Source organism: Gobius niger (genome assembly GCF_951799975.1).
Source record: "Gobius niger genome assembly, chromosome: 1".
Lineage (NCBI taxonomy): Eukaryota > Metazoa > Chordata > Actinopteri > Gobiiformes > Gobiidae > Gobius > Gobius niger.
In genome coordinates this window covers 59,782,535-59,800,823 of record NC_136852.1, presented here as the reverse complement: position 1 = coordinate 59,800,823, position 18,289 = coordinate 59,782,535, and the positions used below count along the sequence as shown (strand labels likewise).

The 18,289-nt window shown below is 40.8% G+C and overlaps 1 protein-coding gene across 1 annotated transcript in view; it reads left to right on the top strand.

The window, feature by feature from the left end:
* Nucleotides 1–18,289, top strand: part of dapk1 (death-associated protein kinase 1) — a 32,747-nt gene that overhangs the window by 2,645 nt on the left and 11,813 nt on the right. Inside the window, exons 2-10 of the mRNA XM_079556557.1 lie at nucleotides 9,196–9,417; nucleotides 12,872–13,010; nucleotides 13,768–13,897; nucleotides 14,083–14,131; nucleotides 14,222–14,248; nucleotides 15,529–15,681; nucleotides 15,998–16,043; nucleotides 16,137–16,226; nucleotides 16,369–16,461. Of these exons, the coding sequence (XP_079412683.1) occupies nucleotides 9,196–9,417; nucleotides 12,872–13,010; nucleotides 13,768–13,897; nucleotides 14,083–14,131; nucleotides 14,222–14,248; nucleotides 15,529–15,681; nucleotides 15,998–16,043; nucleotides 16,137–16,226; nucleotides 16,369–16,461 (949 nt within the window). The remainder of the gene's footprint in view (nucleotides 1–9,195; nucleotides 9,418–12,871; nucleotides 13,011–13,767; nucleotides 13,898–14,082; nucleotides 14,132–14,221; nucleotides 14,249–15,528; nucleotides 15,682–15,997; nucleotides 16,044–16,136; nucleotides 16,227–16,368; nucleotides 16,462–18,289) is intronic.

Here is an 18,289-nt window from a genome sequence, read left to right as displayed (position 1 = left end):
TCCAGTCTCCTTGTAAGTGTTCTATAATAACACATATAATGCACCCTTTACTTTCATAGACTTTACAACATTAAAATTAAATTGTGATGAATGATGTTTCCTTTTCACAGATTGAAGTAAAATACCCATCCACTGTGTCTTGACCCTGATACTGAGGCTGACATAAGCCCTATGATTACTTTAGTTTCACTGCTCAAACTGCCATCAACGGACAAGTCAAATTAAAATCTGACTCATCAGGAATGTTCTCATGTCAAGCCTAATGAGGTTTTTTGAATGTCATGCCGTCAACACGGGATAATTGGAGGCATGCCAACTGTGTTAGCAGGTGACAGGCAGGGGTGTCTCCTTTGTGCATGTGTGTATTCATTGGGGAGAGCAGAAAACCTGTACTCTCTGTTAGAGCGGGATTATAGCCAGTCAAGTGTAAAACCTGAGGGCTTGTAATTAGTCCCTAAGATGAACAGTGCATTAGCGCTGGGGCAATAGTGTTACCTGCAAGGCTAGAATTATATTAGAACTTGGTCTCGTGCAGTTTGGAATAATGAAATGCTTTTAGATGATATGTTAACAGTATTAGAGAGATTTGTGAAATCGGGGTTTGCCATTGTATTGACTGCTTTTGTCTAATGTTCCTTATTGTTAGAGTTCCATTGCAAAGGCATCTGATGTAAAACTAAAGCCAAATCAACAAATCGCTGCACACAGAGTAGACGATCAATAGGAGTCACAACTTAATATTAAGAGTAATAACACATTGATATTTACGTGTTGATGTTGCAGTACTGCAGTAAAACAGAAATGTACTTGGAATGAGTGTCGTTTTCTGTAGAAGTATGCCAACCTCTCTCATAGGTTAAGACCATAATGAACTTCTGTCATGTCTTCATACAAACATTTGGTGTGCATCTGTCCCCATGACTCTAGACGTGGACGAAACCTTCCAAATGTCAGTTTCTGCAACCAGGAGAGGCCCGGCTCTGACAGACTGGGGCAAAATAAAGCACAGTTGATGGTTGAATCAGCACTCTACCTCTGAACAACCACTATTATGAGTCACACACTTCTTTGACTGCTACAACCTCTTTTTCAAAGCCTTAAGAGAAGGGGATAGTTCATACTGTATGCTACATCTGTAAGATACATTTTACAGTGGGGGTCACAGATTGTTGTTATGGTTATTATTGTGTAGACATGTCCAATTTCTAACCTAAAACTTCTTTCCTAGAGCATAATTTGGGGGGTTCTGGAGGTAAAATATTGAGAACACCTGCATAGCTGATCAACTGTTCCATGTTTATTTATTGCAAATTGCCCCTTCCGATCCCAATTATCCACACATGGGCTCAAAATGTCAAGTTAATCGTTAAAATGATGTTTCCAGTAGAATCCGTCTTAGCGCTTGATGGGCTTCCTGGCCATAACGGCTCCCAAGATACTGAAACAGGGCTCTCACCGCTGTCTCTTTCTAAGCTCAGTGTATGCCTTAAGTCTCGCTGTTTTAGGGAGGTGAGTGATTGACATTTCTCTGGCAGTTTCATTGACTTTTTACGGTGCGCAGCAGACAAGGGCAAACAGCTCTCCATTAGTACCCTGCCTGTCACTTAAGAATAATTTTAACTTAACTCCGTGTGAGTTTTTGTGCGGGGTTAACCTGTGCCGCCTTGTCAAACGTCTAAGTCAGATTCAAAATTAAACCAGAAGTGGCGCAGCTGACGGTGTAGTGGATAACTGTACCACCCTCAATCAAACTTTGAAGTCGTGGCTGCTGTGATATTGTTCGGTTGTTTCAATAATGCTGACACAATAAACAGGGAGAAAAAAAAAAAAAACACTCTCCCTCACCAGAATATTCTCCCACTCTCTTCCTCCTTACCCGCACATGTCGTCTTCGCTTCGTATTTGATTGCTGTTGCCGTGGTTACCCTTCCGCAGTACACAATGGCATGGTGCAGGTTGCATAATGTGGCCCACACTCCAGCTGAGTGGGCACGGAGCTCCCACACGCCGCACCGTGCTCATGGAAAACTTGTCTTCAGTGGGGAGTTTTCGCATCCAATCATACCGCACAGGCAGCGGGCAAATCACTGCACTCACTGCTCACTCTCCAGATGCATTTGTGTCACTGAAGTTTTGTTGTCTTTGTTTACTTTCACAAATATTCAAATCTACCAGTAAAAATCCACAATGTGCAGTTTGTAGCTGGTTACCCATACATACAACATACTGCATTAATACATGAAGGTGATGTGTGACTCTTGCAGCCCGTGGCCTCATAAAAGCTGCTTTGTCACTGAGCTGACATGGATCATCACTTGGGCCAGATTATTACACTGCCGACACTTTGTCATATAGTTTTCTTTCAACTTGCGCTGTAGATCGGTATTTAATTAGTGCTTAAACTTTTGAAGGCCATGATGGATTGAGTTTGTCACTTACAAGACCAGTTTGAAGAGGCTCAAATCAAGTGAGTGCCGGCCCTTGTTTTGCTCGGACATAAACCAAAGTGAACACAAAAGCCAGGCTTGCGGTTCACACTGGACTGTTGGTGTGATCACACTCTCCATCAGCCCATCAGCCCATGTGCATCAGCATCAGACTGGCTTCAGAGAAACTGTGTGTGTGCTATTGTGTGTGGCACTTTTCAGCTTTTCATCACTCTCTCCGATTTCACACTACGACAACACACAGGCGATCAATAGCTGGCTCCGAGACGTGAAACTGAGAGGAGGATCTTGGTGTTGTATTGGTCACAGTAGAGAAACGAACCGCATTTTATGGGCCCAAAACAAGTTGGGCAGTTTATTTAAAAGTTGGATTACGTTTCTTCCTCAAGTCAATACTGCAGCTTGCCTTTTCTCCCACATCTTTGATCACTTTGCAATTTGTTTTAAAATCAAGATTCAGTTCACAGCTCTCATTTTTGACACATCAATGATGAATCTTGCAACCCTGAAGGGGGATGGGGCGGTATATGTATTTATTGTCAAGAAGGCCATTATTTCCCCAGCTATACACTGTTTAAGGTCTGTAATGTATAGAGGGATTATACTGGATTAAGGTCAAAGATTATAAGGATACTTTCTCTTAACATATCTAGTCATACTTGTCTTGCCCCTGCGTGGTCATGCTTAAAGTAATTGCTCCTAATGGTTGTCTTTTTCATTTCGGTGGGACTTAACAGTGATGTTGGAAGCAGCTGGAGCCTGTGTTAATCACCCGCAAGAGGAAAGCATATTTTGCAGCAGTTATTAAGTATATTAGTAAACGCCGTGTCATCTCCAGTGGCGCTGTCAGTCGAAGCTGTGCCAGACATCAGCCCTTTACGCTAGAGATGCTGCAGATGACTCAACTATAGCACTAAATAAAAGTGTGACTTGTTTTTTCCCCCAGTATAGTTTAGTTCTTTCATCTCCAAAGTAGAATGATGTAATTCTTTTTGTGACTGTGGGGTTTGGTGTTAAAGCCTTTTTGGCACAAATGGTAAAACTGGTCTGGTATAAATAAATGTATTGCATAGGGATGCACCGATCCGATACTGAAAAAAATACAATATCGAGTATCGGCTACAAATATCTGATACTGAACCGATACCAGTTTTGGCTCTCAACACCTTAGAAACGCAACTTTTACCACCTAAATCTAAGTGAATATGGGCATGCTGCATATCATTGGAAAGCTAAGAACCAGGAGAGCTCAATCGCCAGGATAGTCTTAACCTCCGCAAACGTATTTTTGAGCGCCGCTGTTAGCATCAGTATGCTAAAGCTAGCATGCTAGCAGAAACTAATCAATGCTGGGTCAGAAACTAAGATAGAAATACCTAAAGTAGCCTAATCAAATAAAATCAACCACTGCTGAAGCCAAGTGTTTGTATTTTAGTTTAAGAAATAACTGATCTAACATATTTGTAATGATTAGATCAGTTAATGCGAGTTGTTTTCAGAGTTCGGGAATGTGATGTTGTGATATCGCTAAGCATTATGGGATTAGCAGCAATTGTAAACCAATGGAGATTTTAAAAGTTCAAATACTGGAGTTATTGTTCACATTAAAACACTTGGACACCGCAGTGAGTTAGATGTATTTACCAGCAGTAACTCAGCAGTTAATGGAGTTGTTCCACGGCTTTTTTCTTCACTTTTTATACTGTAATGTTTTTAGCTAATGTTAGTCAATGGAAACGTATGCTAACAGCTGCAAAGATGGCGGATCTCCATGGTAACTGTGGAATTTGTAACCTAAAGCCTGTCATGTTAAATGTTTATCCAAGGGTTTATCAATAGATATAATTGATAATTGATCCGTAATATCATGACAATAAAATATGACTTTATTGATCTTAAACTGGAGGAAAGAGTCTCGGGTATCAGCAGATACTCTACTCAAAACCCAGTATTGGTAGCAAAAAAGCTGGATTGGGGCATCTCTAGTTTTGTATCTCTTCTAATTTTGTTGTATTGGTACAAAAGCAGACACAATGGATTTCAGTTGTGCTTTGAAGGTCTTAAACTGTCTGCTTGGGCATGAGCAAACCTCTTGAGTCTTTACTTTGCTACTTCCACTCATCTCTTCCTCCCAGTCTAACAAGTAGGTCAAAAGTGAGGAGCCAGTCTATGCTTCAAACACAACAAAGGGAGCTGAGCAATTTGACACTGCCAACTATCTGGGGTTTTCAGTGTAAAAGGGCTAGCTGTACCTTTAAAACTCGCACTCTCGTGTTTACAAATTCTGAGTCAAGGATTTTGTCTTTGCTCCCTCAGTATTCACACCCTGCCTCTTATTCAGCTGAGTTTGTGCAACTCTGCGCTCTGCTCCGGCACCCTTGAGGATAGAAGGTATTTCCCAACTATCCCCTGTCTGTGCGTAAACATCCAAAGTCTGCCTGTGTTATCGGGGGAATCCACTATCGGCCTTTGAGAAGTCTCAGATTCCCCATGTGAAATTTAACCAGGCGCTGGGTATTTCAATACTCTATTGGGTTTGACTCCCCTTACTGAATTACCATCAGGGATATTGTGCACTTGAGCTGCTGCCATTTTGTTGTTTGTGCACATAGTTTTTCAGGGCTCACTTTCTCTGCTGTTTCTGAAAGCAGTGTCTTGTTGACATAACACAGTATAGCTGCACAATGTTTTGGGGAGGCTTTTTTCCACAGAGTTGACATGAAAGCCGCAACTGAGATTCTGTGTGTTTGTATCTGTTAAAGGTTGCACAATTTTATCACAATTAAATCTACTTCTACAAATGTATGTTCTGAAATACGTGATACTTAGATCAGAAGTTCATATTTCAGTCAAATGTCAATGCTCCTGGATAGGGTAAAAGGTGTACAGAGAACTGCTGTAAATCTGGATTTTAGGGATTCTGGTAGTGCATTAATCCGTTGATTATTTTTCCGATTGATTGGTTAATCACTTGGCTGTGAAAGGCGCATGTTTCAACCACATGAAGCTAAAGTGATGCTACATGAGAACATCTTGATAAAGTAAACAGTATTAATATGACGCTCTTAGTGGGTTTAAAAAAAGTTGCTGATGAGGCACTAGTTTCATTATGTGATCAAGCTATTCCTCATTTGAATGCTCAGAACCTCTAGAGTCTGGTGGTTGCACTAGCACTAATTAGGACTTGGTTAGAAACAGGTGCTGGGATTGTGGAAGTGAGAGAGAGTCCATTTATTTCTTGGTTTTAGCTGTAGATTTTGGATAATTGTCTATAGATTTATGAAAAATTTATAAAAAATCAAATCTATCTTTAAAGGAATAGGCCACCGTTTTTCCATACAGCATCGTTGTGCGTGCCCGTGGAAGAGCGTGGTAGCTTCCAACTTCACCCCTGTTTGGAGCTATAGGAATATGTTGAGAGAAGCCAAATTTGGTCTTTGGTCTTTTTGCGTGACTGAGCGCACACACACAAAGACCAGACAGGTACACATCAACTCGTCTAAGCTCAGGCAAGAACATATTTCAGTAAGCCTGTGTAACGATGAAGCAATTACTAAAATAATTGATTAGTTGTTGATCAATTAGTTGTTTCAGTCCTACTTGTCTTTAAAACATAAATCGCAGATCTATTCCTCACAACCTCAATTCAGAAAAATGGCAACTAGAATTTCTCCATTGTCTTCATTGTGGGATCGATCAAGTTTTATCTCAGTTTAGTTTGTTTATTTGAGCTGTTTACATCTTATCTACATCTTATCTTTCCCAAAATTGTGCAGACCTCGCTTTGCGCTTAGGAAAACTCTACTTTAAAAATGCGACACAAAAAACAATTTGAGGTTTTTGGGAAATGTTTTGTGAAAGAGCAATGGTGAAGTGCCAGGCATCACGAGTGCTCTGTTCCACCGTCACAAGTGCACTTCGCTCAAATATCACGCGTAGTATTGGACTTTTTGAAAGCAGTGACCGCAGAATGGCATTTGAACATAAAAGGCCGGCTCAGAGCTTTGTTCATGACAGTTTTCCCTCCTTTTCTGTATGAGGATTTTACCTCCTCCTTGTTGTATATCGAGTTACCTTGGCCGTAATCCAGTCCAGACATACCCCTAGTGTACATGGGCGTTCTGTGGCTGTGACCAATGTTATATGACAACATAGGAAAGAGCTGAGCAGAACAGCAATGGAAAAACGAAATAAGGGAGTAATCAACAGTGAGACAGGATGTCCTCAGTACAGCGCAGATGGAGCAATAATCAACAATAGGAACGTGGTTGTTCTTCTTTCTCCTTCTCAGCACCATTTTCACACACTTTTCAACAGCCTCTCTGATAATAAGACTTCCTTTGAATGAGCTTTCAACCGTGGAAAGTTTTAACACCGCTCATCGAGGCTTCTGTCTCTGTCAGGGTTGTGAAATATGCATCACAGTGTTCAAGAGAATAAAAATATTCTTCTGGTGCCAACTGGCTGCATTGTTACGTAGGTGTGACATTTTGGAAGAAGATAATGCACACAAACTTCCTCAAGATTATTGTAAAGCTCATGTAATGTAACCTTAAACATGAAGAGACTGTTATTGGTTGTCATTCATGCTGAGGGGCAGTAATTATACAGTTATAGATTGCATGCAGAGGTTTGCATAAATGCACAACATAATACGGAAGTCCTCATATTGTATGTTGATTCTGTCCATGGAAAAGACACAAGTTTCATCAAGTTGGACTGAGGGTCAGGCAAAAGCAACAGATTGAAAGCCGTTGTCAGAGAGCGCAGCCACAGAGTTGTCAGTGGTGGGAACCTCCAGAGGTTAAAAGTGGTCAGAGTGGGGGTTGAGTGTCATTAACATGAGAAAGACGCAGCTCCTGTTTTCTCTGCAGTGTCTATTTCCTCTGGATCACTATTTTCTCTTCTCTCAACTCTTCTTGGTCTCACTATTCCAATGTAACCTGATCTGCGTTTTAGTATTTAGGTTAACTATTGGCTCATAGACATCACACAACATTCTCACAAAGCTAGAGGTGCAGTAAAAACATGTGTTTTAAAATAAGCGTCACAAAGTTTTATCAATCTGCAGGTTCCTCTTTTCAAACAAACGTCTATGTAATAATGTAATGGAATAACCTTAGGTCATATTAACAATTAATGACATTACTATTTGCCGTCATGATTCTTGCACTCTAAAACTTATTAGTTATTTATTTGTAGATCCTGCATTTTAAAATGATGTCATGGGGTGCTTCTGAAAGCAAGATTATGAAAGCCATTGCCAAGTAATGCTAATGCTAGTGCCATACCACGAAATCTGTGATAATCTGGCTTCTTTCCTGAAACCATCTTCCTGCTGATCTTCCTCCCTCCGTGGGCGTTGGGTACACTAAGTGCTCAAGATTGTGAGGATGCTCAAACAGCGGAGGCGTGCACAGCCCTCAGCCAAGTGTCCTCGCTTTCCCAAGTGGTTTCTCTGCCTCTATTTAAGCAAGTGTCACTGCAATACCTCGACATATATCAGCTTCATCCTGCTCAACAGACAGTCCATTTGAGGCCCTCGGGGTTGATGCATCCAGACAGATTCAATCATTTTACTTTTGATAAAGTACATTTCCAGAGGATGTGATCCGCTATTATGTGCTAAAAATATTTAGATTACAGTATTTGATCTTCATCTTCTTTATTCCTTGAATTGTTGTGATTAAAAATTGGAACATCACCAATATAATTAAGCTACAACGCGACTATTAGGTTATTACTTTATTAAAACTACATAGCACAGTCTGACGACGAGGGAGAAAAGTTCCCAAAGTTCTTGAAAAATGTACACGTTGCTGACTTGTGCTGTTTAAAGCATTTGCATTTTTGGACAGTTGGGTCGCTGAGTGACACTTCATTATAAAATTTACGTGTTTTAGGTAAAAGTCGACTGATATATCGGTGGGACTTCCTGAGTTTTTGCATTGGAAAGAGCTCAATCAGAGCCTTAAAATGAGACACCACTTCCTTGGCCTCAGGGGAGCTGAGAAACATTGCGGTATTTCCTATATTTTATGCTGGAGACTTTTGCTTATAATTTTGGAACCATCTGAGTGACTTGCCATTTTTTGTTTTGGAATCTGCAGATTTTTGTTTCTAAGGACCTAGTAAGCATGAATGTCCTGAACTTGTACCCCTAATAAAGCCGCCGCTGCTGTCACTGTTTAACACTGACACGTTTTGCAGTTTACAAGCATCATAAACAGGATTATAGACGAGATTTTTAAAAATCGGCATATCGCCATCGGCTTCAGAAAAAAACATATCGGTCGACCTCGAGCTTTAGACTTGCAACAAGAGGTACATTAATGCATATTAATGCTCCGTGGCCTCTGAACTCGTATACCAAATCATTTGTTCAGTATTATGATGTAACTATTAGGCTGATCCTGTGCGGCTGTGATTCTGTCTGGCTGAGGTTATTCTCATCAGTGTTTTTTAATTGAGAGAACAGTGCTGCTAATTAACACTTTATTATCAGGCTGGTCTTGAGGGCTTGTCAAAGGTGAAATCATTTCTTCAGAGATACAGTGGGCTGTCATCAGAGGATTCAACTTTGGACTAAGTTCATTGGTTTTTAATTAAGTTAAACCAGAAAACTCCCGATATTCAGTGGTGTCTTACTCAAGTGTTCTATAGACTGTGCACTGTTGTACATGTTCACTTTGATGATACTATATGAAATGATCAACTGTTTCACAAATGTTTTGTCTTCTTTTTCCAGCGGTCAGTTTGCTCTGGTCAGAAGATGCCGGCACAGAGTCACAGGCGTGGAGTACGCCGCCAAATTCATTAAGAAACGGCGCAGCAAGTCCAGTCGGAGAGGGGTGTCCCGGGAGGACATCGAGAGGGAGGTGGACATCCTAAAACAGATCCAGCATCCCAACATCATAACATTACACGAGGTCTTTGAGAACAAGGCTGAGGTCATCCTTATCCTCGAGCTGTGAGTTTGACTTTCATATTGATGCTTCATATCTCTTATTTGTAGTCTGTTTATATCATATGCCATAGATAAATAAAATACATTGAAAGCACTTAAACTTCTCTTAATCAGACGGAAATTTTAGTCGTTTATCATTTTGGCGGAATTTCATATACACTTGAGTTGTACTCCTTTTTGGTCAACAAATGTAACCTCATCTAAAAAGAGTGCGGTCTTTGCTTTCTCGGATTAATCACCCACCTCTCGTACACACACCATACATGCTCGGGTCGAAGCCACGACTGAACCAGCCCATGAGTCTGTGGTTGGTTTGTTGCTCAACTACAAAACTGGCTTGGCCCCACTTGACCTAGCTTTGCTTTGCTCGCACATCTGTTGTACTTTCATTATCGGATATTTTTAGTGAGCGTTCTCTTCTGAGATATTGCACAGCCTCATGTTAAATAGTTTGAATTGATCTGGTGACAGGGTGCACAAGAGTTCATACAATGTAGGTGTAGGATTTTACTGTAGCAGATCAACTATACAGTACTTGGTATAGGGTAGCATTTTTCATTACTCATGTTGGACCAAGTGACCGATTTTGATGCTGGATGCTTAAATAGTTAAATAAAAGAAACAATATTATGTAATCCTGCACTATTGCCTGCGGTTATTTTCATCCTTATGCTCAGACTACACTCCCCAGCAACAATCAGGAATATGAGGCAATGTTTGGTAGCAGCCACGGCCGGGCGTGTTGCCATATGATAATGGACAAGACGAGAAGATGAATCAAGGCTCCAGCTTTTGAAGTTTCAAACGGCCTTTACTGAAGTTATTTGCTGATTGAGATGAATGAGCGCTTGAGGATCGGCAGGATTTACAAGCCAAGAATAAAATCCAACTTGTCCTGCCAATGCGACGGCACCCTGCTCCACCTCAGAGGCCACTGTGTGATAATCATATGTGTGAAATTCCACTCACGTTTGAACTACAGTAATAATTACTAAGGTTAGGTTTCAGAGCAAAGCTTGACATTGGGCTGTATTTGTATTACCATGTAGGTTGCCTGGCCTGCCAAACTACATGCTTTTTCATAGATATTTTAAAGACATATAGTCTGGGAGCAAGGATAATCTCAACGATTTCCCAGTGGGTGTGATTGACAGACGGCATCAACCAATCAGAGCAACGCTAGATACGTTGCAGCAACAAGTGTCAGGAAGCCTTTCCAAAAACGTCCTTATTTACGAGGAATGCTTCGAACGCTGTTTCTTGCTGCTTCTGTGCTTGTTTTAGGGATTACATTTTCCCCCCCAAATGATTTAAAACAGACGAAAGAGCAGAAGGAAACATCGTCACTCGCCGCGCACGCCATGTCTAATGTTTTGGTAGAGTGTGGTGACGGCTTCTGCGTCTTGGGGGAATGAAGTCCCGCCTCTCGGTGCGTGATTGGACCGATGTGGGTAAAATCGTGAAATGATAGGCTGCGAGGAGCTGTCCAGACGGTTCTTCTTTTGAACAGAAAGGAGGAGTGTCTGGCAGGCCAGGCAACCATGTAGGAGGGCAGCGTTTAAGCCCTTAACCCCCGCCTGAAACAAGCACATTGTCTCCAGTTTGGCTTTACTCAAATCTAAAAGCTTCTTGAAAAAAAAATTAGGGCCGATATTAAGGCCGATATCACCGGGACCGAAAATGACTGTTTTCAGCACCGGAAAGAGCTCAGTCAGAGCTTTAAAATGAGCCCTCCCACAACGTCCTAGGCCTCATAGGAGAAAATTGTTTGTACGCTATGTTACATATTTTTTAGTTTATAAACTTTTGTGTATAATTTTGGAACCGTAAGAGACAGAGGGCCAGATCTTGTGGTGGCGCACGGAGGGGCGCAGGCTCTTGGCGAATTATTTTCTGAGTGGTGGAGTTATTCGCCTCCGCCACTTGTGAGCATAGACTGTGAGGGGGCGTCACAAGAGGAGGTGACATTCATTTCCTCGTTTACATTGCACTGCATTGCGTTCTTTCTTTATCCATAGGCTCTCACAGGTCAAACTAAAAACTTATTTTACCCCATCTTGAGCTAAACAATGTTCATATCCCAATAGAGAAAGAGCTACAGCGTCCGCTGTGGTGCGGATCGGCCCGCGCTCGGTGTGAACGCAAAACAAAGCAAACGCACATGTTCACCCCCCACTCCCCCACAACCACTCTACCGGAGTTGATTTGGTTAGAAGAGAAAATGTGTGTCTCCACCCACTTAAATGCGCCAAGTCTGGAGTGGCAAGATCACAAAATGTCACGCTAACGTCTGCGTTTTGAGACACAAGATCCTGCCCAGAGACTTACCTTTTTTTATATGGAATCTACTGATTTTTGTCTTTGAAACAAGCTCCCTCTGAAGTAACTACTAAACATAATTATACAGCGCCCCCTACTGTCACAGTTCAACACTGACACGTTTAGAAGCTTCATACACAGGATTATAGACAGTTCTAAAATTTGGCCAAAAGTGTCAGTGGTGCATACCGGCTTCAGCCAATCAAAATACCCGATAATTGTTCAGTAGTTTAGTTTAGTTTATTGAAAGGACAGTGTGCAGTTACATTAAAAAGATGGCTGCACCAGATTTAGCACTATCCTAATTTCCATCTGTAATCCCCACATCGGTCGACCGATATTTCTATATATTTCTATGATAGAAATCTTCACAGAAAAGTGACAGAGCAATAAAAATGTGGCAAAAACGCAAGGAGGAAAAAAATCCATTTAGATGAGATTTGTAGGTCTTAGGGTGAAAAGGTTGAAGGACAAAGATGCAATGCAAAGCTGAGCTAAGCAGTATTGTTTGTTGAAGCATAAAAGGGCGAGGACATGTTACAACATACACCTCTTTCAGACCGACTTCATTGCAACACACTGGCCGCTAATGTGTTAGAGGAACAGCTGATGAGGTAAACAACATGATACAGTGTGGCCTGGGTTGTCGAGGAAGTGGCTGTGCAGCTGTGCTTTGTTTTACCCTCAAGGGATCCTGGATGTCGTTTCACAACATCATACACATTAATGTTTTTCTCGATAACAACACATGGCTTATCAGCGCCTCACCATCTGCGTACTTGCTGCATTGTTCCTCTTCGCTTTTGCACACATCCTCTTCTTGATTGTTTCACTCACACCACCATTCTGCTTCAATCAGATATTAGGAACATTTATATTACTGTCTTGTAAATTACAAATTATATAGTGCTTGAAGTCCACAACCAACCCAGCATCTGTACCCACACTGTTCATAGGTTTGTTTTGTTCAATAATCTGGTTGAGAACAATGCGGGGTAAATTTCACATCAACTGTCTATAAACTGGCTGTCTGTAATGCACCCAGATGATTAGATTACGACGGCTCAGCTCTGCTAAGAAGGGATTTGCAGCGGCTCCTGATCTCAGAGATGTCACATTTTAATTCTCTCTCGTCCAGTGTGGCTGGCGGTGAACTCTTCGACTTCCTGGCAGAGAAGGAGTCCCTGAGCGAAGAGGAGGCCACACAGTTCCTCAAGCAAATACTGGATGGAGTCCTCTATCTGCACTCCAAGCAAATCGCACACTTTGACCTTAAGGTACAGAAAATTAAATAAATACAAGGTTACACAACTCAAGGGGAAAGTATTTTTGTCCTCTCTTTTCATAGTTGCAAACCTCACTATTTTAAACAGATGGATTAGTTTAGGGCCAATTATTTCCCAGTTTAGAACCAAATCAATAGTTTGCAGACGGCAGCAGTGCCAATCAATGCATTATTCCATAAAGGGACGCAAACAATGGGCAGGGCAGACAGCAGAAGGCTAAGTACTTTTGGGCAGAGCGGAGGATGCAGAACTCATGAAGAAATGTACTGCTTTTTTGTTGACCTAAATATGATAAAGACGCCCTGCTTGGTTTGTGCCTTGTATTGTCACTGCAGTCTACAGCCAATCCAACAAAAGTCTTTTTGTAACATGGCTCATTGATCAAAAGCCAGTTTAAATGCATGATCTCTTCAGGAAATCCTGGTTTCTTCTGCTGTTAATGCACGTCTTTGTCATTCTTCCCTTTACCACGTCCTCAACAGCGTTACTGCTGTTTTGCATAGGATTTCCATGGCCGATGTGCCACCTTCTTGCTAGCCCTGTCCTGCATTTGTGCTGTCGTCTGTTAATGCTTCTTAATATAGACCTTGCACATAAATTAAATAAGTTTTTGTTTTATGTTCTTATTTTGTAAATCAAGTGTATTTTCAATGTAGTCTCATGTTCATTTAAACTGTGTTAGTCTTTTCAAAGATCATTCTAACATGTATTATAGTCTCACTGTATCTAATGTTTCTCTATTTTCCAGCCAGAGAATATCATGCTGCTGAACCGCACTGTGCCTCACCCGCGCATCAAGCTCATTGACTTCGGTCTGGCCCATAAGATCGACTTTGGCAATGATTTTAAGAATATTTTTGGTACACCAGAATTCGTAGGTGAGTTTGTGCTTCCAAATATTTCCTTTCTTTCTTTCTGCCAGCCCGTCCACTGAAATTACATCTAGTTGGCTTTATCACAGATATTTTTTCATCACTACAATAACAGATGAAGCTTTTGGCCTGATCTGTATTGAAACAGACTGCATTAACATTGACTGAATTGAAGATCTTTTTTTCTTCAGCTCCTGAAGTGGTCAACTATGAACCCCTGGGCCTGGAGGCAGACATGTGGTGAGTAACGGCATCACAAACTCATGTTCGAGGTAACAGATGTGCTGTTATATTCCTGACACTGCCTCTCTATCCTTCTGCCTGTAACAGGAGTGTTGGTGTGATAACCTACATACTGTAAGTATCTGACCAGCTGCCACAGACATCACAGATCATTTGAGAGTCTAATGTTATTTAGTCAGTCACTCTTTACCCACTTTCTCCATTCAAGTAACCACAATCCATTCACTTGGAATTTAGAAAAGGATAGAAACACTTTAAAATGTCCATGTCATTTCTGTGAATAGTCAATCAATCAAACTTTATTTATAAGGAACTTTTCATACAAAATGTAACACTAAGTGCTTTACAGACCAAAATCATCCCAACCCCCACATACAGTATATAGTTTATAGTAAGTGCAACTCCAATAATCTGACAGGCCATTCTCTCTCTTGTGCATATTTCATCATACAAAGCGTCACATGGCTCCGCACAATGCTTGGAGGCAAAATATTACAATTTCTTGCATTTGTAAGAAATTTAGCAACATGAGTGGTTTTACATCATCTAGAGATGGAGTGATGTTCTCAAACACAAACAGCAGCTAGTGTTCATGCTGCCACCTACACAGCTGTCAGGCAGTTCAGGAAATAGACTGCTCCCTGTCTGTTATCACATCCTACAACTGCAAGGGACTCCACACTCTCGAGTCTACATGTTTCTGGAAAGAGTTATACAACGCAAAACCTGACCTTGAGTGTGTAACTCTCCATTGCATTACTCACTCAAATTCAGAGATATTCATATTCATGTAGAAATATTATTTCTACTGCGTAACATTGTTGCAGCTTTTTGTCAACTGTCCCCATTAAAACTAAAATTGTAACAACTTAAGTAATTTGTGGAGAGTTGTTTAATTGTTTTGTTATTACACAGTCAATGCACTAACAGCTCTTCACTTGAGCTTAACCTTAATGTCTGTCCCAGCTGTTATCAGCGCCTGGCACTGACAAGCTGCTGAGGCAGCATAAGAGTGACTTGGACTGGTGTACACTTCCTAAATGCATCTCCGTTCAAGCTCCTTACCTTTGCTGCTATACGTCTACTCCTAATGCATACTGTTGAACGCACTCAGAGAGGCTGGGAGTCTTTTTATGGAGGTGCTTGGCTCTCGCCCACCACAGTTTGCTATCAAGCTCTGCTCATGAGTCACAGTTGGCAGCCTTGGGTTTGGTGTACATTGTGCACATCTGTAGATTATAAGGCTCACGGTGGACTAGAAGCAACTTCTATTTAAAAATACATATGTATGTATGTATAAAATACTAATACTAACGCTGTGTTCACTTTTCTCTTGCTATAAGACTTTTTCATTTACATTTTACTCAGTTTTATGTCCCTATCTCTGTTTTTAGTTTGAGTGGAGCGTCTCCATTTTTGGGCGACAATAAGCAAGAGACGCTGGCCAATGTGTCTGCTGTGGATTACACGTTTGAAGAGGAATTCTTCAGCAACACCAGCAAACTGGCCAAAGACTTCATTGCAAGACTCCTCGTCAAAGACCCCAAGTACGTTAATTCTGCACAACTGTAAACTTTTATAAGCATATGGTGGTTCTAAAGTTCAAAGTTCTTATGTGTTTGGAAATATGTAATGCAGGCATTACATATTTTAACGTTTCACTTACTGTATAATCAGAAAACTAGGCAATTGATTGATAATCAAGGAAGATTTTTGGGATCAAGGTTAAATGTATATTTTAATAGGCTTTACTTACGTGCTGTGAAATTAAAATGTTAGTATAAAATAAATATAAACAATCCCTGTAGTCATAAATTAGACAGAGTTTAGGAATAGACTAACACTAGCTGTGTTTGTTGCTAGAAAAAGAATGACTATCCAGGACAGCCTGCAGCACCCCTGGATCAAGGTTGGTATTTGCTGAATAGTATTACGATCCTAATACAAGCAATATGTGACTTTGAACTCAAATACTGTTCTTTTACCATGTTCTCTTAAAAAGCCAAAAGACACACTGCAGGCCCTGAGCAGGAAAGAGTCCGCTGTCAACATGGAAAAGTTTAAGAAGTTCGCAGCACGAAGAAAATGGAAAGTAGGTTGATTCATAAATATTAACTGTATAGTTTTATGAATTGTATGTATTATACCCATACTCTTGCTTAACAATGATCTCAAATGTACATGTTGTTCATCTGCTTTTAGTCACTGTCTTTTTTATGATCATGTTTTTTCAGCAATCCGTCCGACTAATTTCCTTGTGCAACCGCCTGTCCCGGTCATTCTTGTCTAGAAGCAACATTAGTGTGGCACGCAGTGATGACACACTGGTAAGATACTCAGTACTTATAAATCCTGACTTTTGACACATTAAAACATGAATAACCAAGGGAAATTAAGTAGTGCTTTTTGTAACGTCTGAAGTAAAACGGTTCAGTGAAATGTGTCTGAGCTATTATAAGCATTTTAAATTCGCTTTGCTTTTCCAAGAGTACCCGCCATATTCAATCTTATCCTCATTTCCGCAGGTGAGGCTATGAGCAGCTGGAATGTGACTGCTGCTTAGAAACAATGTGCTTTATTTGTGTTGACCTGTGCGGTTAAACGTATAGTGATGGAAGCCTTTGTTGTCTAGATTGTGTCAAGCCTTAGAAATGTAAACAGAGCTGCCCTGGCAACGGGTTTAATCATTTACTGCATACTTTTAAGAGTTGCTTCCTCATCAGGGAGTTTACGGCCTTGTGTCAGTTATCTGGTATGCACAACCCAATACAAAGCTAGTTGCACCCCCTTTAGTACAGAGAGGGAGAGGCAGCGTCTCTCTCTTTCGTGCTACATAATAATACTACAACTGCGAATAATAATCTTTATTTTATTGCACTTTTTTCTATAAACAATCTGTAAGAAATTGCTTCACAGAAAAGCAGAATTACACACTAAAACATGTCGTCAAAGCACACCTAATAACAAGTACGCAAACGCCTTAGAGTGTAAAAAGATTTAAGCAACGATATAAATGGGTTTGCATTCCTTGCTTGTCGTATAGAAGGAAGTGAGTTGCATAAGGAGGGAGGACGAACCGAGAAGACGCTGTGTCAGTGTCATCTCGTGACCATTTGGGATGTGGGCACAGCCAGCAGTGCTCCGTTACAACAGCAAAACCATGACAACAGCTTCTCATACAGTGTTTGTAGTGCATCCATATTCAGTGCAGTTTGAACATTTCACGCAAGTAGGCTACCATCCAAATAAAAACAGAAGATACCTAAGTGAAGTCTATAACGAGACAAAACCAGCTCAAAACGTGGCTGAATCAGACTTGTGCTGCCTTCCTGCTGATCTCGTAATTATGGTAAATAACGTGTAAGTAGAAAATGGACATATCAAGTTTTCCACTAAAAACAGGGAAATATTTTTGATAGCCAAGTGAGATAATCTTTAACCTTCAACTCAATAGAGAGCGGCGAAAATATGTTTATTATGCCTTTTTAGCTGCTTGTTATGAAGCCCACACTATTTTATTTAGCTACGCAGTGTTAATGTCATCTCTTTTTCCAATTAGCATCATGTAAAAAATTGGATGCAAGATGCAGTAGGTCGGCGTCTGCAGATGATTTTCTCATGTGAATGGACTTGTTTACAATGTGCTCTTGTGTGCTGTTCAGTATTTCACAAAAACACATGACCACAATGCACTCGTAATTTCCAATTGTCTACTGGAAAGGATCATCTTTCCCCGAGCACATGAAGACAGTATTAAAGATGGATTATGTAACTTTATTATTATTGATAACAGGGCGTATTTGACCTCTCAGTGACCCAGCAGCCGTAGGGGTAGTTAGCATGCCTCCTTTATTTTCCATCACAGTGGCCTCTAGGACGCTCCAGGATCAATTGTTTTTCGGGTTTGTTGGATGGAAAGGCACTTTGGCCAACTGTAAAGTTTCTGAAGTGTTTAATGATAACATTTGTATCATATGGAATATATCTGTAGCAATGGAGATGGGTCAGCAGAGAAAACCTACCAAACACATCTTAATACAATTGATCCTGGAGCATCATAGAGGCCACTGTGATGGAAAGTGAAGGCTCCATGCTTTACCAGCCATACAGCTGCTGGATCACTGAAAGGTCAAATGCACACAAATATCTACTTTT